Genomic DNA, 26,339 nt, shown 5'->3' on the forward strand with positions numbered 1-26,339 from the left:
CTTTACTGAAGACTCATCTCTTCAGTGGGTCATATGATTGAGTGTAGACTGGCCCAGGAGTGGGAGGGTGAACGGAAAGGCTCTGGAGCAACGAACCACCCTTGCTGTCTCTGCCTGGCCGGTTCCCCTCTTTCCACTGGGATTCTCTGCCTCTAACCCTATTGCAGGGGCTGAGTCACTGGCTTACTGGGGGTCTCTCATGCCGTCCATGGAGGGGGTGCGTCACCTGAGTGGGTTGATTCACTGATGTGGTCATCCTGTCTGGTTTGGCGCCACCCCTTGGGTTGTGCCATGGCGGAGATCTTTGTGGGCTATACTCAGCCTTGTCTCAGGATGGTAAGTTGGTGGTTGAAGATATCCCTCTAGTGGTGTGGGGGCTGTGCTTTGGCAAAGTGGGTGAGGTTATATCCTTCCTGTTTGGCCCTGTCCGGGGGTGTCCTCGGATGGGGCCACAGTGTCTCCTGACCCCTCCTGTCTCAGCCTCCAGTATTTATGCTGCAGTAGTTTATGTGTCGGGGGGCTAGGGTCAGTTTGTTATATCTGGAGTACTTCTCCTGTCCTTTTCGGTGTCCTGTGTGAATTTAAGTGTGCTTTCTCTAATTCTCTCTTTCTCTCTTTCTTTCTCTCTCTCGGATGACCTGAGCCCTAGGACCATGCCCCAGGACTACCTGACATGATGACTCCTTGCTGTCGCCAGTCCACCTGGCCATGCTGCTGCTCCAGTTTCAACTGTTCTGCCTTATTATTATTCGACCATGCTGGTCATTTATGAACATTTGAACATCTTGGCCATGTTCTGTGATAATCTCCACCCGGCACAGTCAGAAGAGGACTGGCCACCCCACATGTGCTCTCTCTAATTCTTTCTTACTCTCTTTCTTTCTCTCTCTCGGAGGACCTGAGCCCTAGGACCATGCCCCAGGACTACCTGACATGATGACTCCTTGCTGTCCCCAGTCCACCTGGCCATGCTGCTGCTCCAGTTTCAACTGTTCTGCCTTATTATTATTCGACCATGCTGGTCATTTATGAACATTTGAACATCTTGGCCATGTTATGTTATAATCTCCACCCGGCACAGCCAGAAGAGGACTGGCCACCCCACATAGCCTGGTTCCTCTCTAGGTTTCTTCCTGGGTTTTGGCCTTTCTAGGGCCACCGTGCTTCCACACCTGCATTGCTTGCTGTTTGGGGTTTTAGGCTGGGTTTCTGTACAGCACTTTGAGATATCAGCTGATGTACGAAGTGCTATATAAATCAATTTGATTTGATTTGATTTGATTGACTAGAGAGTCACCCAAGCTGCCAAGTACGGAACAGTACAGGTCTTTGAAATGACCTGACAAGTACAGGAACATGGATTTGGCCTCTCAGCATAATCCATGAAACCTTTTTTAGGAGAGAGATATGTTAGCATATAGGTAATCTAAATTTAGCATATGCCCCATTATGGGCCGTTTCGTTTTACGTGGCCAATAATGATGAATTCCAAAGGTGACCTGATGGGTTTCCTTTCAGCAGATTGATCTGCCCATGTGAGGGTGTCACAAAACGGATGAGCGGACACAGTACACCCTCAGTACACCCTCAGTACACCCTCAGCGGCCAACATAAGACATACTGTAGGCTATCTAACGCTTTCACGCACAGAACCATCTTCAGAGTATTTAGAATAATGATCGACTGTTCTGAACACAAAAATAATCATATGCGTTGTCTGTTCTTGTATCTTTTAATATATTCCCCAAACTAGGAATTCTTCTTCTTTATTTTGGAACTAATTACAGTTTAGAAAGGCACAACATATAGTGAAAACAGAATGGCTGACATTTAAAAAGAAATGTGAGAAACCAAGAGAGGGAGTGTATTTCCACAGTGTGTTTCACAGCAGAGAATTTGGTGAACAGAAACGTTGTGCATCTTTTGTGTGTGTTTGGGGAAAAAACAGAATTGTGAGATTCTCCTTCTCTAGAACAAGTAAATAACCTCTGCAATTTATCACAAGTACAAGAAGGAAATGTCAAGGGCACAGAAGTCCCTTCTCTTTAGGTCACACACAAACGTGCACACACACGCAAATAAACACACAAACACATGTACACAAACAGTGTATGGTGCTGTGACTGCCACACATGCACAAAATCCAAGTTGGGGCATTGACAAATCACAGGGAGCTGGAAGAGGGGCCCAGGTGGGACTAATTGAAATGAACTTTACTTGGGAGGGAAATACCTAATTAAGGTGAATTTTCTGGGTGTGTTTGCCTTGCAACATCATGGGGCCTAACTTTGAGCTCATCTTTACTCGGGGAAACCTGGTTACAGTATGCAGATCACAGACACAACTAAATATCAACCAGCAGGAATAAGGTGGTTGCTTCTCCTCAGTGAGAATGTGTTGTTTGGTGCTTGTTTCAAGTTACCTGGCTGAGACACTCAGTGGGTTGAGACGAAGCTATTCATTATCTACCTGGTTTACTGTGTGTGTGTGTGTGTGTGTGTGTGTGTGTGTGTGTGTGTGTGTGTGTGTGTGTGTGTGTGTGTGTGTGTGTGTGTGTGTGTGTGTGTGTGTGTGTGTATATATATCTGTACCTCCGTGTTTTATTTAACCATTCCTATCATTTGTATCAGTCAAAGAGTGTGTCAACTACTAGTGTTTGTATGCCATTTAGCAACTCTGTCTGTCTGTGAGTGTGGGGTTTGTGAGTTGGGGACACTCCACAGTCCCAAAAGCACTTGCAGTTCCACAGACAGTAGCTGGGTAATTCCTCAGCGGCTGTTTAGAGTGTCTCCAGCAGCGCTAAGTGTGCTCCTGTCTGTGCCTGATCAGAAAACAGGCCTACTTTAGTCAGTTTGTTTAAGGTCCTCTGAGAAGGCTCTCCTGTCTTTCCCTATCTCTCTTTTTCATTCTCTCTCCCTGTACTTCTCTCTCTCTCACATACACACATACACACACACCCAGGCATGCATGCAAACAGATAGAAATTCGTTCTCCTCCCTGTTAGGCTGCAGTGAGAACTACGGTGCCACTAATGATTAGGCAGCAGAGTAAGTAGACTTGTGTTCTACACTCAAGACTATATTTCAGTTTGAAATAGGCTACATATTATTGAAACAACATGCCTCTCTCAATTAGATAAACCCCAGTCTACTGAGATAATATCATTCAGCAAACCTCTTTATATTGTGTCAGACTGATGCCAAATATAGTATTTATGTTCATATTTGAATGTGATGATTTTTTTTCTCCAAAAGTGGACTAATGGTTGAATCAGTACTCTAATATTTCTCCCACTAGTGTTGAATACTTGAATATTTTACTCTTGTCACTTGCACTCACAGACCTCACCTTCTACAAGCGACAAACATGCTCTGGCACATGCCCAAAATACTTCACAAACGCATTCAAAATAACCCAGTGTCCTATTGGTTTGTCTTGTGTGCAAGTGTGCGTACACACATAATGCTTGTGTGGTATGTGCAAGGAAGATGTGTGGGGACAGGAGGGAGTTGCGCTTTCACACAATCTCACAAACACACATAATACATGGGTGCATTAGACTCACACACACACATACATACATTATGAATCACAAGTTGTCCACATCACAGCCTAATTTATTCAGTCACAACCATAATGAGCATATGTTATAGGGCTGTGTGTAATGAATGTCACAAGGATGCGTCTATATTCCTCATTTCTTCACCTCAGGCACTAATTATAATACACCCATAAGAATGCTGTGTCTGTGAGAAGACACCGGGCGAAGGGGGAACGGTGTGTGTGTGTGTGTGTGTGTGTGTGTGTGTGTGTGTGTGTGTGTGTGTGTGTGTGTGTGTGTGTGTGTGTGTGTGTGTGTGTGTGTAGTGTGTAGGCCGAGGATGATCTATAAGCAGGGCAAGCTATACCTCTCCTCCCTCCCCTCCCTCCCCAGCCCGCCATGGAGGGGTAATATTTACACAGCGCCCTCTTTACGACCCTGACGGTGACCGCTCACCAACAACACAAACTGTGCGAAATAACTGACTGACAGACACACACGCACACACACACACACACACACACACACACACACACACACACACACACACACACACACACAAACACACACACACACACACACACACACACACACACACACACACACATATTTAGGGGTGATATAGAGACTAATACTTCCAATCCTAACAACACTTGACCGTGACTTTACAGCCTTATCATGTACTAGACATATGCTATTAAAATCTCATGATGAGATTGACAACAGATGACCACTGAAGGTGAAGTCGGAAGTTTACATACACCTTAGCCAAATACATTTAAACTCAGTTTTTCACAATTCCTGACATTTACTCAGAGTAAAAATGACCTGTCTTAGGTCAGTTAGGATCACCACTTTATTTTATGAATGTGAAATGTCAGAATAATAGTAGAGAGAATTATTTATTTCAGCTTTTACTTCTTTCATCACATTCCCAGTGGGTCAGAAGTTTACATGAACTCAATTTGGTAGCATTGCCATTATAATTGTTTAACTTGGGTCAAATGTTTTGGGTAGCCTTCCACAAGCTTCCCACAATAAGTTGGGTGAGATTTGGCCCATTCCTTCTGACAGAGCTGCTGTAACTGTGTAGGCCTCCTTGCTCGCACATGCTTTTTCAGTTATACCCACAAATGTTCTATAGGGTTAAGGTCAGGGCTTTGTGATGGTCACTCCAATACCTTGACTTTGTTGTCCTTAACCTCTTGACGCTAGGGGGCACTATTTTTATGTTTGGAAAAATAACATTCCCAAAGTAAAAGGCATATTTCTCAGGACCAGATGCTAGAATATGCTAGAAGTCGAGGATCAATAGGATGGTTAGTTTTATGAGGGCATGTTTGGCAGCTTGAGTGAAGGATGCTTTGTTGCGATATAGGAAGCCGATTCTAGATTTAATTTTGGATGTGTCTAGCCAGACACCTAGGTATTTGTAGTTGTCCACGTATTCTAAGTCAGACCCATCCAGACTGGTGATGCTGGACGGACGGGGAGGTGCGGGCAGTGATCAATTGAATAGCATGCATTTAGTTTTACTTGCATTTAGGCTATTGAGTCTGCCAATAAGAATGTGGTGATTGACAGAGTCGAAAGCCTTGGCCAGGTTGAATACAGCTGCACAGTAATGTCTCTTATCGATGGCAGTTATGATATCGTTTAGGACCTTGAGCGTGGCTGAGTTGCACCCATGACCAGCTCTGAAACCAGATTGCATAGCAGAGAAGGTTTCAAAATGGTCGGTAATCTGTTTGTTAACTTGGCTTTCGAAGACCTAAGAAAGCCAGGGTAGGATGGATATAGGTCTGTAGCAGTTTGGGTCTAGAGTGTCACCCCCTTTGAAGAGGAGGATGACTGCGGCAGCTTTCCAATCTTTGGGAATCTCAGACGATACGAAAGAGAGGTTAGAACAGGCGATTAATAGGGGTTGCAACAATTTTGGCAGATCATTTTAGAAAGAGAGGGTCCAGATTGCCTAGCCCGGCTGATTTGTAGGGGTCTTGATTTTGCAGCTCTTTCACAACATCAGTTATCTGGATTTTGGGGAAGGAGAAATGGTGGGGGCTTGTGGTGGTTGCTGTGGAGGGTGCCGTGTAGTTGACCCGGGTAGGGGTAGCCAGGTGGAAAGCATGGCCAGCCATAGAGAAATGTTTTTTGAAATTCTCAATTATAGTGGATTTATCGGTGGTAACAGTGTTTCCCTTCCTCAGAGCAGTGGGCAGCTGGGAGGAGGTGCTCTTATTCTCCATGGACATTACAGTGTCCCAGAACTTTTTTGAGTTTGTACTACAGGATGCAAATTTCTGTTTGAAAAAGCTAGCCTTAGCATTCCTAACTGCCTGTGTATATTTGTTCCTAACTTCCCTGAAAAGTTGCATATCACGGGGGCTATTCGATGCTAATGCAGAATGCCACAGGATGTTTTTGTGCTGGTCAAGGGCAGACAGGTCTGGAGTGAACCAAGGACTATATCTGTTCCTAGTTCTTTTTTTTCTTTTTTTAATTGATGCTTATTTAAGATGGTGAGGAAGGCACTTTTAAAGAATAACCAGGCATCCTCTACTGACGGGATGAGGTCAATGTCATTCCAGGATACCCCGGCCAGGTCGATTAGAAAGGTCTGCTCGCAGAAGTGTTTTAGGGAGCGTTTTACAGTGATCATGGGTGGTTGTTGCAGGCAATGAGGCAGTGATTGCTGAGATCTTGATTGAAAACAGCAGAGGTGTATTTGGAGGGCGAGTTAGTTAGGATGATATCTATGAGGATGCCCGTGTTTACGGATTTGGGGTTGCACCTGGTAGGTTCATTGATTTTTTGTGTGAGATTGAGGGCATCAAGCTTAGATTGTAGGATGGCCGGGGTGTTAAGCATGTCCCAGTTTAGGTCACCTAGCAGCACGAGCTCAGAAGATAGATGGGGGGTAATCAATTCACATATGGTGTCGAGGACACAGCTGGGGGCAGAGGGTGGTCTATAGCAAGCGGCAACGGTGAGAGACTTGTTTCTGGAAAGGCTAAATAAAAAATGTAAGCTCAAATTGTTTGGGTTCAGACCTGGATAGTAAGACAGAACTCTGCAGGCTATCTTTGCAGTAGATTGCAACACCGCCCCCTTTGGCAGTTCTATCTTGGTGGAAAATGTTATAGTTAGGGATGGAGATTTCAGAGTTTCTGGTGGTTTTTCTTAGCCAGGATTCAGACATCCGGGTTGGCAGAGTGTGCTAAAGCAGTGAATAAAACAAACTTTGGGAGTAGTCTTCTAATGTTAACATGCATGAAACCAAGGCTTTTACGGTACAGAAGTCAACAAATGAGAGCACCAGGGTGGGAGTGGAGCTAGGCACTGCAGGACCTGGATGAACCTCTACATCACCAGAGGAACAGAGGAGAAGTAGGGTAAGGGTACGGCTAAAGGCTATATGAACTGGCCGTCTAGCACGTTCGGAACACGAGAGTAAAAGGAGCAGGTTTCTGGGCACGATAGCATAGATTCAAGCATAGTGTATAGACAAAGGTAAGGTAGGATGTGAGTTCATTGGAGGTAAACCTAGGCATTGAGTAATGATGAGAGATATATAGTCTCTAGAGACGTTTAAACCAGGTGATGTCATCGCATACGTAGGAGGTGGACCAGCATATTGTGAAAAAGGAATCTGGTTGATATCCCTTTCAATGCTCAATAGGGAGGCATAGGAAAGCAGAGGTTTCAAAATAAGAGTCACTTCCTGATTGGATTTTTCTCAGGCTTTCGCCTGCAATATCAGTTCTGTTATACTCACAGACAATATTTGTATACTATCCTAAGCTGTCAATTATATGCATATTCTAGCATCTTGTCCTGAGAAATAGCCCATTTACTTTGGGAACGTTATTTTTCCAAACATAAAAATAGTGCCCCTAGCTTCAAGAGGTTATTAACTCCCACATCTTACCTCATTTGCACTCACTGTATATAGACTTTTTGTTTTCTTTTTTTTACTGTATTATTGACTGTATTTTTTGTTATTCCATGTGTAACTCTGTGCTGTTGTATGTGTCTAATTGCTATGCTTTATCTTGGCCAGGTCGCAGAACTTGTTCTCAATTAGCCTACCTGGTTAAATAAAGGTGAAATAAAAATAAATAAAAATACATGTTTACAATGGCAACTAGAATAATGGACCTTATTCTGACCTTACCAAGACCTACACCAGTTGATAGGAATAACAGATCTGACATGCCTGTCCATGCACTAAGCCATATTGCCTGCCTCACAATACAGTATCCTTGTGTTTTCTATTGTCAAGAGAAACATACTTGGCCAGTAAAATGTCTACCTTTTTAATAATGAGCCTTAGAATCCACTGCAATTACATTGAAACTACTGAGAGAAAACTATAAACTTCACCTACACCATCTAGACATACTGTCTGTATGTGTTCTCCATTGAGTGGTCTGCTCTCTTCTGCACTGTTCTGCTCGCCCTAGTAAAGGTGAAGTTTCCTCACGGGAGCTGACAAGTGTGAAATTGCAATAGGAAGGAGTGCTTCAAACCCTGCCATTTACCCCGCTCATTAACATACCCTAAACCCCCCAGTCTGCCTGGTTGATGAGCCAGTCCCTGCCTCTAAACATGAGCTCACCAAGGTAATACCATACATATTATGCATGACAGTGTTTGCCTAAGAAACCTATTTCAAACACACACATCAATTCTTTGGATTCAATGATGTTAGTTTTCCCAGTGGTGTAGTATTGAGTAAAGGGCCAGGAACAGAGGTATTGGATTGAGTTGGATAGTAGAGATAGAGCTGCATGGCTTAAAGGACATCTATAGCACCAGGCTCTGGTCTGAGACACAGATCTATGTCTCTCTGAGGAGAACTGGGCCTCTCAGTTTTACTGCCAAAGGTACAGGGTGAAAGGGGCCACAGGTCATGACCTTCCCCTTTGAAACCACTGCTTTTCTCTCTTCCTCTGTTTCTTTTTCTTTTCCTCTTCAGTCCCTCTTTCTTTCTCCTCCCTCTCTTCCTACATATTCCCTTCTACCGGCTATCTCTCTCTTCATCTCTCCTGGTCACCTCTCTCTTTTTCACCCTCCCCTCTTTCTCTATTTAATTTAACCCCCGATCCCCCTCCCTCTCCACCTTTCTTTTTCATTTCCTCTCTTTCTCTATACCCCCTCCCCTCTCCCCCATCGCATCCTCCCTCCTACTGTAGTTTAGGTGAATTGTTCGCTGGGCTGAAGGTTAGCCAGTCTTCGGGCCACTCCTTTGGTCATAGAGCTGAGAGAGAGTGGACACTGAGTGGACACTGACGCGGGTTCGTTGTCTTTGAGGAGTGGAGCGACTGCCTGCTGCGTCCATATCGCTGCAGCAGAGTAATTGATACAGGCTCACGCTGTTGGGCTTAACAGAGACCCTGCCGTTCACACAGAGCCTGAGATCACACAGCTGCAGGGCTCACAGTACAGACAGGGAGAGCTCACACAAGATCACACACAGCGTGCTGGCAAGATCACAGCTACAGAGACACAGAGGAGATGGTAAGAGATAGAGAGGGGTGTCTGGTTGGTTTATCGGACATTGGTTAAAGGTGCACTATGCAGAAATTGCTCTGCTATTTCCTGGTTTCTAAAATTCTAATAGTTTGCCTAATTTCCGTTTATGTGACAAAACAAGCAAGTATAGTGCAGAGAATCATTGTACCATCTAAACTTCTGTGGAATATATTTTCCATAACCAAAAATATTGTATATTCAGCTGTTTGAAGCTGGTGTACAAAACTGAAAGTAAAAGAAATAGCACCCATAGAACAGACCTACCAATTGGAACGCATATCTATAATTCACATTCCTATGAGAATTTGGCTGGATGGCCCCAGAAAGTTACATATTGCAAGTTTAAGCTGATATGATTAGAACATCTCACTATGTGTACAGCCTCTACAAGAAGAAAAAACAAGTGCCTACAATAACTACCTCAGTGTAGCTAAGACGAAAGCGGTATTCACTCACTGTTATACAACTAATAAGGCTCTTCCCTCAGTCTGCTCCTTAGTAGCATGTTCATTCAATCATGTCCCCAGCCAACCAGCTTGCCTGGTGAAATCTGGCCCACACCTGATCAGAGATACCCTGCACAGCAGTATCACCTCAATACTGCACTAAAACCCCACCAAAGATCACTAGCAAGCAGGTCCTTGCCGCTTACACACACACACACACACACACACACACACACACACACACACACACACACACACACACACACACACACACACACACACACACACACACACACACACACACACACACACACACACTCACACACACAGGTTTTATCCTACCGCCTGACATTCAGTGACATTTCAGAAGTCGTTAAAGGTGTGTGCACAGGGACCAGGAGAACGTGGCCAAAGGCGCTCCTCAGGCGGAAAGAGACCGCCGTCGCTGTCAGGACATAAAACATGGCTGGATGAACTGATTATGCTGTCAGAAACATCCCACCCACACATTTCACCCAACTTCCCTCTCTGAAGATGTATTTAGTGTGTTGACAAATCATCTGTTCAGTATTTTAGACACACATGAAATGGATGCCTCCGGCGGGAAGGCTGGGCGCATGGCAGGTTGTTCAGTGCTCAATGTAGTAGTGGCCTTTAACACACAGCTCTACGATCAGATTAGACGAGCACAATCCCAACTTTAACCATTAATGGGATAGTAAAATACCTGATTGTAGATCTGTCCAGCTAAAGGACCAAGAGTAGGAATTGAACCCCTATGTTGATCTAATGAAATGCAGCCCCTGGATTGAACAGTCTACAGCCTGCTCGTCTTTGAGTCTGTGACACACACACACACACACACACACACACACACACACACACACACACACACACACACACACACACACACACACACACACACACACACACACACACACACACAGGGTCCTAGACAGATAAGAATCTCCACTTTTACGAACCTCTTCCTCCCCACTAACAAACAGACTATTAAGCCGCTGGCTCATACCTGTCCTTCTGACAGCTAATGTCCTGCTATTTGTCCATCTCTGGCATCTGACTCCATAAAGGCCCGGCTGTAAAAAAAAAAAAAAAGCCCCATTGACCAATGTCATTAGGGGCCGACCCTCTTCTCCCAGTCACTGTTTAAGCCAATATGTGTAAATGTGTCCGAGGAGGGGGGTAAGGAGGGGGGTGAGGAGGTGGGCCGAGGAGGGGGCCGAGGAGGGGGCCGAGGAGGGGGCCGAGGAGGTGGGCCGAGGAGGGGGCCGAGGAGGTGGGCCGAGGAGGGGGCTGAGGAGATGGGCAGAGGAGGGGAGTGAGGAGGTGGGTGAGGAGGGGCAGGAGGAGATGGGCAGAGGAGGGGAGTGAGGAGGGGGCCGAGGAGGGGGCCGAGGAGGGGGCCGAGGAGGTGGGCCGAGGAGGGGGCTGAGGAGATGGGCAGAGGAGGGAAGTGAGGAGGTGGGTGAGGAGGGGCAGGAGGAGATGGGCAGAGGAGGGGAGTGAGGAGGTGGGTGAGGAGGGGCAGGAGGAGATGGGCAGAGGAGGGGAGTGAGGAGGTTGGCCGAGGAGGGGAGTGAGGAGGTGGGTGAGGAGGGGAGTGAGGAGGTGGGTGAGGAGGGGGCAAGGTGAAGGCCGAGGAGGGAGGCTTGGAGCCTCTTGGTTCAAGGCCCCTCCCCCGTGGAGAGGCTGTCAGGTCCAATATTAACACCAACAGAGACAGAGGCAAGGTCCTGATTACAGGGCTAAAGCGAGGAGCTCTCTGGGCCCTGGTGAAGAAAAACAGCTTCTTCACACTCACAGACAACTGGGGTCTGGAAGTAAGTGCAAGAGGGCGAGTGTAAAGAATTTCTCAGAAATGGTAAGCTTGTTAGGTAATTGAAAGAAATATATACTTTCATTTTACAGCATATTATTAATCACAGCATGCCGAGCTATACCAGACCTCCACAACACCCCATCTTCTTTTCTCCTGGCTGCAACCCTCAGGATAAGCACAGCATGACAAGCTATACCAGACCTCCACCTCACCCCATCTTCTTTTCTCCTGGCTGCAACCCTCAGGATAAGCACAGCATGACAAGCTACACCAGACCTCCACCTCACCCCATCTTCTTTTCTCCTGGCTGCAACCCTCAGGATAAGCACAGCATGACAAGCTATACCAGACCTCCACCTCACCCCATCTTCTTTTCTCCTGGCTGCAACCCTCAGGATAAGCACAGCATGACAAGCTATACCAGACCTCCACCTCACCCCATCTTCTTTTCTCCTGGCTGCAACCCTCAGGATAAGCACAGCATGCCGAGCTATACCAGACCTCCACCTCACCCCATCTTCTTTTCTCCTGGCTGCAACCCTCAGGATAAGCACAGCATGACAAGCTACACCAGACCTCCACCTCACCCCATCTTCTTTTCTCCTGGCTGCAACCCTCAGGATAAGCACAGCATGACAAGCTACACCAGACCTCCACCTCACCCCATCTTCTTTTCTCCTGGCTGCAACCCTCAGGATAAGCACAGCATGCCGAGCTATACCAGACCTCCACCTCACCCCATCTTCTTTTCTCCTGGCTGCAACCCTCAGGATAAGCACAGCATGACAAGCTACACCAGACCTCCACCTCACCCCATCTTCTTTTCTCCTGGCTGCAACCCTCAGGATAAGCACAGCATGACAAGCTATACCAGACCTCCACCTCACCCCATCTTCTTTTCTCCTGGCTGCAACCCTCAGGATAAGCACAGCATGCCGAGCTATACCAGACCTCCACCTCACCCCATCTTCTTTTCTCCTGGCTGCAACCCTCAGGATAAGCACAGCATGCCGAGCTATACCAGACCTCCACCTCACCCCATCTTCTTTTCTCCTGGCTGCAACCCTCAGGATAAGCACAGCATGACAAGCTACACCAGACCTCCACCTCACCCCATCTTCTTTTCTCCTGGCTGCAACCCTCAGGATAAGCACAGCATGCCGAGCTATACCAGACCTCCACCTCACCCCATCTTCTTTTCTCCTGGCTGCAACCCTCAGGATAAGCACAGCATGACAAGCTACACCAGACCTCCACCTCACCCCATCTTCTTTTCTCCTGGCTGCAACCCTCAGGATAAGCACAGCATGCCGAGCTATACCAGACCTCCACCTCACCCCATCTTCTTTTCTCCTGGCTGCAACCCTCAGGATAAGCACAGCATGACAAGCTACACCAGACCTCCACCTCACCCCATCTTCTTTTCTCCTGGCTGCAACCCTCAGGATAAGCACAGCATGACAAGCTACACCAGACCTCCACAACACCCCATCTTCTTTTCTCCTGGCTGCAACACTCAGAATAAGCCATTCCTCTCTGTGTACCCTGGGATGTGATGTCTGTTAGCCTTGCTAGCGCCTGCTAGACCCCTAACCACAGCAGCCCTCCATATCTCTTCCATGTAAATCTGTCTCTCTGAGTCACCGTCGTACCTCAGCCCATCAATCCGAGACGGCGTGGGGACGGCAGCGTGCACTTCACACAGGGAGGTCTTTACATTCCCACAATGCACGCAGAGGTAATGGAATCTCTGGGATGCCTGGGGGGACATAAGTCAAGGCAAAGAGAGATGGTGACAGTGACAAAAGCCTGGAAGAGTAGCAGAGAGAGAGAAAGAGAGAGAGAGAGAGAGAGAGAGAGAGAGAGAGAGAGAGAGAGAGAGAGAGAGAGAGAGAGAGAGAGATAGAGATAGAGAGAGAGCCAGTGAGCCAGAGGCCTACACGGCAGCTTTATAAAGAGGTGCAAATCAATCTTAACCTCCTCTCTCTCTGGTGCTGCTCCACTCCCCACAGGACACAGGTTGCATAGAGCCCTGAGGACCAGCTCTCACTGCTGCACGGAAACATTCAACCTACTGTAGTACAGGAAGATGACAATCACTACTACAGTACACCTCTATTCATCCTGAGAAGCTGAACTGAAACCCACTCTCCTGACCTGTTACCGGTTTATACAGTTCATTCATGTTATGTCGTTTTTTTATAGATCTCCAAACATAAAAGTTGTTTCCACATTGCAAAGTCATTTGCTACCATATACAGTCCTGTATGTGTGGCTACCTTTATTTTCTAATGTCTTTGTGAACTGTATGTATTTACATATCTGTAGACATACTGGCAACAGAAATGGGCTTTATGACTAGTACATGGCCCATACATGTCCATGAACAAACATGCAATATGCATTAAGCCTGCCACCAATAAACAATATACTGTAAATCAATGCCTTAATAGCATTTACAATAAATACATGTAGTCACTACTGTAAAGAACATAAAAGCAAAATAATATATTGCTCTATGGAGAGCTGCTACCTTTGTTTTACAGGCACTTTGATGAATAATTCACAATAGCAGGTCAATTATTTACATGAAGGTTATAGTGAACTGCTCTGCAAACCGCGACGCGGTAGGTTAGTGCAGCACTGTCTCCTGATTATGGGGCCATGTTTCTAACCTCACATGATAACGTAATGTTGCTGCAACACGTGTTCTCGCTCGCTGCTATATGGGTTTCCTTACAGTTGTAATCATCTGGGCCTGTAGCTTTTGCACCAGGGTCTCTCACAATGTTAATAGACCCTAACAGACATCTCCAGTGATCCAAACTTGACCCCTAGACCCAAACTTCACCCCTAGACCCAAACTTGACCCCTAGCCTCTAACCCCTATACACTTGCTTAGAAGCAGGTTGCATATGTGTAGGCATTATAGCCAAACTGACACATAGCCTAGCTGTGGGTATCCTATTATGCCATATTGATAACACCTACCCACTCCTTTCAGAGCTACAAGTTCTTACAGGGTAAGGGCAAGAAGTAGATTTTAGATTTGGCAATAGTTCTGCTATTGCGTGTTAAATGACTAAATTGGCCTGTCTGGCCTCAGCATGTCTGGGGTAAAGTAAAACTGTAACAGGACTAAACAAGGACATCTGGTCTCTAAAATCCTCTTACCAGGACAATACTGTGGAACAGTCCCCACAAAAACTACAATGGTGAATCAATGGTGTCCCTGACACTGTGACATGGCAATTACATTTAACTGGTGTCCATTAATTATCCAAAAGCAGCTTATCCTGGCAAGGGTCAAGGAACAGCTAGAGTATCAGCTAGAGAGGGCAGAGGAGGTGTCTGTTCTGGTGACCCATCCCCCTTCAACTGACTGAACTGTGTGTGTGTGTGTGTCACGAATTCCACCGAAGTTGTTCCCTCTCCTTGTTCGGGCGGCGTTCGGCGGTCGACGTCACTGGCTTTCTAGCCCGCCACCGATCCATGTTTAATTGTTCCTTTTGTTTTGTCTGTTTACACACCTGGTTCCCATCTCATGATTATGTTCCTTATTTAACCCTCTGGTTTCCCTTTCTGTTTTGTGCGTGATTGTCTTTCGTGTATTCCGGTGTGTTGGATTTTGTTTCCTGTTTTATGCTGGTTTGGAACAGGATTTTGTTACATGTTTGGATTGAGTAAATCAGTGTTTTTTTACTCTTACCTGTGTCCTGCGCCTGACTCCTTCGCTATCTTCTAGATAGACTTTGACAGTGTGTGTGTGTGTGTGTGTGTGTCACTATCCATCTCTCTACCTCCTATCAGTCTCTTCTATTCAGAAGTTCTACTTCCGTCCATACTGTGGTCTCTACAATTCCATGATCCTCATACAGCCACTTTGGCTCATATTTCACAAGAGGAGAGAGATGGTGATGGTGATGGTGATGGAGGACACATTTCAGTGTGACACCCATGTGGGACACATTTCACTGTGATACCCAGATTCTCCCCTACAAATCACTGCCACCTGTTTCACTATGTCCTTATGTTCATGACAGGATTAGTAATCTTTCTGAAATGTTTGGTACTAAACCTGAAAGATCACAGGACCATAGTGAGGATGCTTCTGGCTGTTAATTCCCTTCTCATCTCTCCCATGGCTCTATAATGGGATCTAATGGGCTCAGTCTTTACTGTGTGTCCATTAGGCCACACTGATGCTGGATATTGGCTGGTGGAGAGACAGAGAGCTTCAGTTGTGAAGTATAGGGCTGTTAAACCATGTCAGCAGACAGGTAGGAAGTGGATGTTGTGATTGACTGAGTGACATACTTTATGATATTCAATGGGGCAACTGGCCCAGCCTTTCTCTTTTTGTAAATAGTCTCCACTGTTCATTATCAATTGCTATAATTACTATCATGTATAAGACTGAAATGTTTGTTTGTAACAATCAATTACCCTTCAAAGTTGGCCATTCACAACACCCTAAATTAACTGCACCTAAAGCCAACAGTCAATGGTCAATGCAAAATCTCTTGAACACACTGCTGGCTGAGGAGTGAGAATGTGCCTAAGGAAGGGGCGGGGGGGGGGGTACTTGGAGTGCACCCAAAACAAGTTGATTTATGTGAACCAGAGCAATATACATCTAATCGTTATCTCTTAGAGAGGACGATGAATGAAAATGTCTCTCCTGAAATATTGAAATGCAATCTTTATCTAAGTGAGGCGAGGAGGCTAGGAGGGGAACCCATTTAGCAAAGCCGTTACGTACTCCTCCATCAGAGCTCCAAAAGAGGGAGGAGATGATAGACAGAGGGAATGACAGATAGAAGGAGAGAGAGCGACAGGAAAGACAGAGAGAGGGAACCGTGAGATAACAGAACGAGAGAGATGAGGAAGCTGCTTCACCCCCGTCCCTCTACCCATCATTGTACACAACCCCGCTCACATCCCTCACACACACGTCCTCCCTGTCTCCCTGTCTATCTCACCATGTCAGCAAAATTATTGTTTTTAATTTATTACACATTCCACGTGTTAAGCATGCAATCCTCCCGGGTGCATTTTTCAACAAACTATCAACAAATCTTTGTTTGTCCCCTGGCAGAGAGTGTGGTTAGAAGGATAATAGTCACCTCTGAGAGGAACAGGCTGGAACAATGGTAAGGGTGGGAACTCTAAACGGTGTCTTGTAGCTCCATGCCGCAGTGCAAGACTGAACAATGCTTCAGAGGAATAGATAGAGAAAGAGTCAGAGAGAGAGGGAGAGAGAGAGAGAGAATGAAAGCGTGAGAGACACTTAAAACAAACAGCTTGCTGGGGTGACTGACTCTGCTGGGGTGACTGACTCTGCTGGGGGCGACTGACTCTGCTGGGGTGACTGACTCTGCTGGGGTGACTGACTCTGCTGGGGGCGACTGACTCTGCTGGGGTGGCTGACTCTGCTGGGGTGACTGACTCTGCTGGGGGCGACTGACTCTGCTGGGGGTGACTGACTCTGCTGGGGGCGACTGACTCTGCTGGGGGCGACTGACTCTGCTGGGGGCGACTGACTCTGCTGGGGTGGCTGACTCTGCTGGGGGCGACTGACTCTGCTGGGGGCGACTGACTCTGCTGGGGGCGACTGACTCTGCTGGGGGCGACTGACTCTGCTGGGGTGGCTGACTCTGCTGGGGGTGACTGACTCTGCTGGGGGAGACTGACTCTGCTGGGGGAGACTGACTCTGCTGGGGGTGACTGACTCTGATGGGGCGACTGACTCTGCTGGGGGTGACTGACTCTGCTGGGGGCGACTGACTCTGCTGGGGGAGACTGACTCTGCTGGGGGCGATTGACTCTGCTGGGGGCGACTGACTCTGCTGGGGGCGACTGACTCTGCTGGGGCGACTGACTCTGCTGGGGGTGACTGACTCTGCTGGGGCGACTGACTCTGCTGGGGCGACTGACTCTGCTGGGGGCGACTGACTCTGCTGGGGGCGACTGACTCTGCTGGGGCGACTGACTCTGCTGGGGTGACTGACTCTGCTGGGGCGACTGACTCTGCTGGGGGCGACTGACTCTGCTAGGGGCGACTGACTCTGCTGGGGCGACTGTCTCTGCTGGGGCGACTGACTCTGCTTGGGGCGACTGAGCGCTGATCTGAAGAGAAGAGTGGGAGCAGTGCAGTGCAAAGCAGCGAGCTCCTCTGAAAAGTCTTTAGTCTTTTACCCAGGCCCTTTCCCAGTCCTCACAACCACTTAGTCCTCTCTCCCTGTGGGTACCACGGGCCTGTTGTGACACGGTCTCACATACTAGAGGCGGCGGGGCGGCAGGGTAGCCTAGTGGTTAGAGCGTTGGACTAGTAACCGAAAGGTTGCAATTTCGAATCCCCGAGCTGACAAGGTACAAATCTGTCGTTCTGCCCCTGAACAGGCAGTTAACCCACTGTTCCTAGGCCGTCATTGAAAATAAGAATTTGTTCTTAACTGACTTGCCTAGTTAAATAAAGGTAAAAAAAAAAGAGGTCTGGAGACTGAGGCTACAGAGCTGTAGATCACTTTAAATCACATAGGACAACAACACTTAGGAATAACACTGGATTTGTCAACTGAAGTTCAGTTTTTCTATGAGATATTATTTACGTATATATGAAGACAAGAGGAGCAGGCTGGATCATTACTGCCAGCTGCATAGCATAAGTCATTAAATATGTTGCACTCTCACAGAACAACTGAACACACTTGTTGCTTTGTATATATGGGACAATTTGGTAGAAGCTTTGAGTCCTGGTCCCACAAATATATTATCTCTATATTTACCATCTGGTGGCCTTGGCCTTGGGTCTCTCCAGACTTGACTTACCCCTGTGACCCACCATGCCCATATAGGGTGTCGGTGAGAGTGCCACCAGTCACCAAGACATCCTACTCCTCACTAACATCCCCAGCCCGCCACAGCCCACCCATCACACCCTGCCAACCTCTAACAAACAACACAAAAAAAAAAAACATATTGAATCTCTAACTGACAGAGTGACGTACTGTCACCCGTCCCTCACACTAAAAACTGGCATCACACCCTGGGAGTGGCTCCTTCAGCCTTGAACCAGATCCTTCCACAGGGCCTCACAGTGTTAAAAATATGGCTTGTTTCTCATTAGCACAGTGCCTACGATAGGACAGCCAAGAGTGAGTGGATGGGGAGAGGACTCTCACTGAACATGAAGGGGGGTTGATGACACTGTGGTATTGACCAACTTCTAGAGTGAGTTCTAGTCCCTTTGTCACTTGTCACTTTCAGACTCTGAGACACTTCTGTTACAAACAGCTGTGATCATTATGCTGTGCATATGCTGATATACACAGATACACATCCATGTATCAAGGCGTAATAGTACTGTATGTACACACACACATATATATACTGAAGCACACAAACATACTGTACATGTATGTGAACACATGTACACACAAACATTTATTTTGACCTCAGTATAAGAAGAAAATAGCACAGAAAATAGTTTTTATAACTGATAAAAAGAGAGTCCAGAATATCAATGTATTTCTGACTCCATCTCAAACCTGACTCCCTGAGAGCAGCACTGGAGAGGATAGGAGTGGGTAATCAGTAACAGAGGGCTTCTCTATGGATCCAGTCTGGTTTTCATTAGCATGCTGGCCACTGCCTCCTCACATCTCGGTGTGTATTTAAATAGTTCATGGACTAGCCATCCACTCTGCTACTGTAAGTAATGAAGGGGGCCCCGATCCTCAGAAGTTCTATCTTTCAGATCAGGAGGAGTGACTTTGGAATACTGCAATATTCATGAAGTGTTTGGGAACGTTATACCCTTCCTTGTCTTTGAAGTCTCCTAGATTTCATCCACTTCTCCGAAAAAGCCTCTGTCCATTTGCTCGTCAGTAATTAAACACTGGTTATATATATATATATATATATATGTGTGTATATATATATATATTTATTTTTCCTGTTGGTTTTCTGTTGGTTTTCTTTGCATACGGTGGGAGAAACCGGAATGCCTTCATACTGTATGTTAATGCCAGTTGGACTCGACTCCTCCTGGGGAATCAAGAACGCTGAGACGCCAGGAATACGATCTGACCAGCCGTAGCTGTGCCCGACAAGCTCTTCTCCCCCTTCATTCCTTGGTTCCCTCCATCCACCCACTCTGGGAATTCCCCCTACGCCTGACCCAGCCAAGGGTCTCTCACTTTGGTAGACGCCTGCTAACCGAGGGGCATGCTGCGGGGCGACCGTTCCTCTGTTGAGCTTAACTGTGCATTCTGTGATGATCGATGATGGCCAGGGGAGATAGAAGCGATAGTGCAAGCAGAGGAAGGAGAGAGGAGAGAGGAGAGAAGAAGAGGTAAAGGAGAAGGGTAACACTATCCCCATGCAGGATACAGGCGAGAAGTCTGAACAACTAGCACCAAGCCTGGCCCAGACACAGCAGCAGAGAGCAGAGATCAGCAAAGGCAGCAGGACACCTTTGAAGGAAACTATCAAATATTAAGGGGAAGTGGATACCTCCTCTCGGCTGACTAAAGTAATGCGGCTGGGCGCGGATCTGGCCACCTGTAGACCCACCGTAGTGGTGTGAGACATCTCTTTTTTCCCTATAGCACTTGCACTCTCACTCTCTTGTGACCGCCACAACGGCCTACCTAACTACCCGGTACTTGGCACTCTATTGTCCCTCTAATCACTCTGACATCAATGCAAATGTATTCAAAAATCTAATCAAACACTTGAGATGAGAACCCCATAAGCTCATGTTGCGCAAAATTTCAATAGGCTACGCAATTGGGCAAGAAAACAGAGTGATGGCCTCTACTAAAAATAGGAGGATCAGCTTTCTATAGGCTAGGCTAACTATCTTTATTTCTCAACTTTCCTAATACTAAGCACATTGCTTATATTTACAACAGCCTAGCCTAGTAGCCTAGCTGGCTGGCATGAAAATAAACCACGGGGAAAAGCCCCATTTAATTGCATAGATGACATATATTTTTTTCCCACTGACCCTGTTTCGATACAGGTGCATGATAATGGTCCATTCTAAATCAAAACAAATTTCACACATATATTATTTCGTATATGTAAAGACAAGATTAAATAAAGAATAGTCTGATGGGTGACAATATCAGCCTATCACTTGTGAATTATATATTATCACTTGTGAATGATGCCCAGCATAGGAAACAATGCCTTTTTTGCACTTTTTCTTATTATAGTCGCACACCTCATGTTGCCTAGCCGATTGGCCGATATGTTTTAATAAAGTTTGTATCACAACTAAAGTGGCCAAATAACTTTTTAAAATTAAGCACATTAATCCGCTTTACAAGGGGTGTAGAGCCTAACTGGCATACATAAGCAGCGCGTGAGTTTCAAGTTTGAGGAAGATTTTTTCACCATTTTCACCATAAAACACTAAAACACTTTTCACCACTAAAACACCATCATCAAAAGTGACCGCAAATGTATTTATGCATGTAATGCTTTTATTATGAAGGTATTAAAACGCACTTTATTCTAAAATGCATTACATGCATAAATACATTTGCGATCACTTTTGATGATGGTGTTTTAGTCCCCATAGTCCCAGACTATGTTTAGAATATTTATTTCTCACACAGAGTAGGTCAACTTTTGTACTATGGGTATAGTAGTTTGACATAGGCTAGTGCTTTTGTTGTTCGTTAGGCCTACTCATCTTGTTGGCTGACGAAAAATAAATGTGAACATGTCTTCCAATATCTTCAATATGCACCTTGGAACTGGATAAGGACACGTGCAGTTGAGTCCCCGATGTGTTTGTCTTCACTTGTAGCCTGTGAATCACGTGATCGATGGCAAAAGGCATGGATTTTATTGGGGTGCATTATGGCCACACAAAGAGGATGCCTCTGTGAAATTCTAGGCATTATCATGCGCTTGTCAAATTGTGAATGAGTGACTGATGTAGTGTGTACAGCCTTTGCAAAAAACTAAGCAGAGCTCATGTCTTTCAACCAACTTTTTTCAAATCATAATTAGTGTCACATCATGCAGCCTTACACTGTATTACAAATCAAAACATATAGCTCAACCTTTGTAGAACAACTACATTTACATTAATAACTCTAAATGAAGCATATAGGAATACCTATTTCTTTGTTAACCGCCCAACACAGAATAGCCACATGTGCGCACTTCCTCAAATCGTTTGGAGAAAATATCCTTTGTATTTTATTCAGTTTTGTTCAATTGTATTCTTCGTACTTTAAAATAATGCCACGGAATTCTAAGCCATTTGGCATAGCCAGATCAGGACCTAATATAAGGACAAGGTTATTCTGTTCTTCTGAAATAGACTACATTTTCTTCATATCATGCTTCTTTAGATCTAAAATAAATAATGGATTTATTGTGAAGGTGTAGGCTATATTACATGGATTTATTAGACTTTTTAAAATGTATGTGTGGAAGCCAGGAGATGCTAAATGTGTTCATGTTAATTAGCGGTATATTACAGTGAGACTGACAGCTATTTGCTTGACAATCACAGGCTGACAAAATGTTGTGACTGCCACAGCCCTACTCAGAGCCACACACAGACCTGTCAGGATAAGTGTTCCTGCCGGGTAAGCACAACTGTCGGCCCGGGGGGTCAAAGCACGAGTCCTGTAACCCTCCTAAGATGTAACCCTCCTCTGCTGCCATTTCCGACCCCCTCTCCCCCATCCTCCTCTTCATCTCCGCTAGTAAAACCAACCCTTAGCAGTAGAGACTGAATAATAAGATGGGCTTACTTTTGCTCATCCCTGCTTTAGCATTAAAAAAAATCCCTTTTCCTCTTTCAACGGCCTTAAAGCCAATAAGCGGCTTGTTACAGACTTTTTTCTGCCCGCACGCTAAAAGAGCAAACGACATCGGATAGTGTTTTGATATGCAAATTAAAGATGAACTATTAATGTTGATTTCAGTACATTTCTATCGCCAACTCACGGTGAAAAGAAGAAATAAGATGGCTTCTTAGATCATGCTCCTGTATCTATTATACAGTTCACCAGCGCTGTTAAACTAATACATAATCCGCACGGAAGAGGGTGAATCCATACACACATCAAATAATATACACAACAATAGAAACAACTCTTCAATAGACGGGTTGGTTGTTAAGCAACAAAACCGAGTCGTGCTCAACTATGGGGCAAAACAGATGGGGTTGGCTTAGATTGTTGACAACATGCAAACTATATTTTGTTTTCACAATGAGCACTTGTTGTCTCTCAAATACGTCGTTACAGTTGTTGGTTAGCTAGCTAGCAATTTTTTTGCCATATTAGCATAGACGTGGCAACAGTCAAAACACCTCAAAACAAGACATGGTATCAAGAACAAGGTAAAAACCAGTTGAAACGAGTCACCTAGGATTCTCCACATGGCAGCTTCTTGTTATTGTTGCAAGCTATCAGGCCATCCAGAATCACAACAACACAATGACTTGTGCCCCATTGAAGAGTGCACAACTTTTTTGTGACGTTGTCAGCTAACCCGTCTATACAGACTGCACCAGTGAGGCTGATAATGTTAAAACACAGTCCAACTCTGCCATGTGTTCCCCCTCCCCCAATGCCTTTTCTTTCCTTTGTAAATTTGCTGCAGAATCAACAGGTACACAATGGGAGGAAGAGATACAGAGTTGTTCTATGTCTCATACAAGAGGCAGAATAAAGGATACTGAACTGTGGACAGCTTCTGAAAGAGAATGACAAAAACCCCAGTAGGCAGGCAAGGGAATGCCAGCGTTATCTAATACATTCATCAATATGTCCACTAAGCTCCTGACTGCTCTTAACCCTGCAGCTATCTCCCTCTGGCTCTCCCCCCTCCTCCCCTTTCTGCAGAACAGGCAGCTCAAAGTTAGTGATACTCACCGTGCCAGCCCAGATGGTCAGCCGCACGGTCAAAGCATGTACCACTCAGCTCAAACAGTCTTTGAACAAACCCTTCTCCCCACTCCAGATGGCATGCCATGCGTGACACTAATGCCACGGGGGAACCGTGACGGTATCAGTGTGACAAAGTCCCTAGATGTGTGTGTGTGTGTGTGTGTGTGTGTGTGTGTGTGTGTGTGTGTGTGTGTGTGTGTGTGCGTGTGCGTGTGCGTGTGCGTGTGCGTGTGCATGCGTGCGTGCGTGTGTGCGTATGAGAGGGTCCCTTAGGTTTCTGTGGGGTAACTGGTCCCTGCAATGGGTATGATATTGATACAAGAGACTGCAGCCTGTCTAAAAACATATTCAAATAATTCTCAAGTCTTATAATTAATCTAAAGTGATTAGATATGTATTTTTAAATGTGTTACTAAATATAATGTCAAAAGTCATACATTATATTTCACTACCCATTAGAACTGTTAGTTTTCATGATGTGCTGTCGTACAGAGGAATATTAGAGTCCTCTGTACTGTGTGTGAATGAAATCACCAGAACTGCATCAGAGAAATCTGCTCATAACCAAAACTCAGAGACAACAGTCAGACATCAGGTTCAATCAGCCTCCCTACAGAAACATACTGACTGGCACTCTGTAAAGACATCATCAAGCCAGTCTTCACTACACCTGCCCAAGCACATTCCCCTGAAAGTGCAGTGATTCTGCAGTATTTGAGACATACCTAAACGCTTGACTCAAGCTTAGAGAAGCATGTTTTTTTACTTTGAGACTGATAAGGCCACAGATGAGCCTCGAGGCACGCCAACAGCACATACACACAAGCATGCTCACACTCACACACACAAACACACACACTTAAACAAATCAAAAATTACCAGAGGAGCCACATAGCCTTTGTGTGTGTGTGTGTGTGTGTGTGTGTGTGTGTGTGTGTGTGTGTGTGTGTGTGTGTGTGTGCGTGTGTGCGTGTGTGTGTGTGTGCGTGTGTGTGTGTGTACGTTTGCGTATTCTCGGGCAGGCAAGGGTTTTCTCCCGCTGTGCAGTTCCCCTCTCTACCCTCCCGGAAAGTCAAGGGGCTTTCATATCTAGAAAAAATGGAAAACATTGACTGGCTAATCCCTGTGATATTCGTTATTCCTGCTGAAGGCCTCTCTACATTCAAAAACAGTTATGAATCATCCTCAGTGGAGTTCTCTGCTTCAATTAATGCCTCAATTAGATTGGGAACATTAAAGGTAGTAATGATTTCCACTCCTCTGTATTGTAATTTAAGGCGTGCTTACTCTTGCCTGTGAAAGCAGTGCTTGGATTTGAATGTATTAGACTAGATTAATGAAGGGCGGATACGGAGTCAGTCTGCTCTGTAGCCCTTACTTATGTGCCAGGCCATGAAGCTCTATCATGTTTCAGCCAAACAGATAATGTGTTTAATTAAATTAGATTCAAGATACTTTATTTATCTCACTAAGGGTAAATATGCTAAGATAATTGTGGATTGGAATATATAGAACACAATGTAAAAAAATGAATTAAAATGGAGATCTTGTGATTGTTTTATCACTGAATAAAAAACATCAAAAGTCTCATTAGGTAACGGTGTCATCAGGCAGATGACTCTTTCTTCTTCATGACTAATGTACCCTATGTTATATTAAAATATGTAAGGACAGTAGACAGTATGTCTGGGTGAGGGTACCCCTTGATCAGCTCCATCACCTCTAGTCTCCTGTGTGTCCCTCCCCCTGCAGCTCCCCTCTCTAGCTACCTGAGCTCAGGGGCGGGATTGTAACGATCTCAGGAGGAGAAAGTGATCTGTCCCCCATCGATCCAGACTGTCAGCACGGACTGGACGTCTACCCCGGCACTATCGCTAACGCTATGGTGGCCAGGCTGGGTAACAGCAGTGACCGCAGGCTTGCGTGCCTGGTCACCTCTAATCAAACGCCCACTCCTGATGAGGCAGGGGCATCTAGAGGGTCACCTCGAGAGTCAGTCCTAACTTTGGTGAAATTAACAGGAGAGGGATGACAGATGGCTTATGTTGTATTAACAGGTTAAATCAATGGTGACCTTATTTTTGATAAAGGAGCGTGGGTAATTGGAAGTCCCGGACCACGTTGAGGATTACAATGTTTATCCTCGCATAATCCCGATAAACATTAAGACATGACGAGCAACATGCTGATGAGCTTCAGGCAGGAGCAATCAATCACAAAGTGAGATAAATAGCCCCTTTGGCATTCCTGCCAAATGAAGGAAGGTTAAAGTTAACAGCTCTAGCGCCACAGTGGCTCTCTCTCGGACGCTGTTAGTCTGTGGTTTTAAGTCCTGCACTCAGGTACACTGAACATTATGAAATGAGTCAACACGTCCTAAATAGTTGGAGGGTATGACGGGGAGCCAAATGCGAGATATTACCAGCAACAAAGCACCACAAATAGTGCCGTTACACCGCCATCATTTCTCAATCGTTTTTGACTAAGTTTGGAACTTTAATTTAAAGTTGACCGTTTTTTTGTTGTTGTTGTTGTTATTCAAAAAAACAATTAATTATCTCCATAACTTGCAGTCGACAGTCAACTCTGTAAACATTTATCACATACACCAGGCCCGTTTCTTTTGAGTTACAGGGGGCCATTTTGCCGGGCTGCACATTTGCCTATTCACACAGGGAAATGGGCAGAAACTCCTCAAGCAGAACATATTCAGGAGGAGCGTTTCTGAGGACTTCATGTTTGCAAATGACTTGCAGGTACATACATAAACCCCTCTACCTGCGTGTGATAAAGGGACTTGTTGAAACCCAGACAAGCGAGTCTGCTTCTTAGCGACTCAAACCAGACGCTGAGCAGTATAGCGGAGGAGACGGGTGTGGGGGGCGGGAAGGAAGGGGGAGGGGAGAGGTGGGAGACAGACGCACGTTCATTCCCCGTCCGTGCGTCTCAGTGATAAGGAGACATTGGGAGCTTGTTTACATCCGGCAATGGGAAAACAAATTGAAAATTCCTGCCGGGACGCCGATGCATATCAAACAGGATTATTTTCA

General features: G+C 45.7%; 2 protein-coding genes across 2 annotated transcripts in view; one reads left to right on the plus strand and one right to left on the minus strand.

Annotated features, from left to right (window-relative positions):
* LOC139385047 (transcription factor Maf-like) overlaps nt 1-26,339 on the minus strand; it is a 179,098-nt gene that overhangs the window by 36,971 nt on the left and 115,788 nt on the right. The gene's annotated exons all lie outside the window — the stretch shown is intronic.
* On the plus strand, nt 11,620-12,918 carry LOC139384572 (uncharacterized). The gene has a single exon (XM_071129405.1). It carries the CDS (start codon nt 11,620-11,622, stop codon nt 12,916-12,918), a length of 1,299 nt encoding a protein of 432 aa, XP_070985506.1.

This window comes from Oncorhynchus clarkii, chromosome 26 (assembly GCF_045791955.1).
Source record: "Oncorhynchus clarkii lewisi isolate Uvic-CL-2024 chromosome 26, UVic_Ocla_1.0, whole genome shotgun sequence".
Taxonomy (NCBI): Eukaryota; Metazoa; Chordata; class Actinopteri; order Salmoniformes; family Salmonidae; genus Oncorhynchus; species Oncorhynchus clarkii.

What these genes read in the sequence shown, in the direction of transcription:
- LOC139384572 (XM_071129405.1), top strand. Translation starts at nt 11,620, where the DNA reads ATGACAAGCTACACCAGACCTCCACCTCACCCCATCTTCTTTTCTCCT.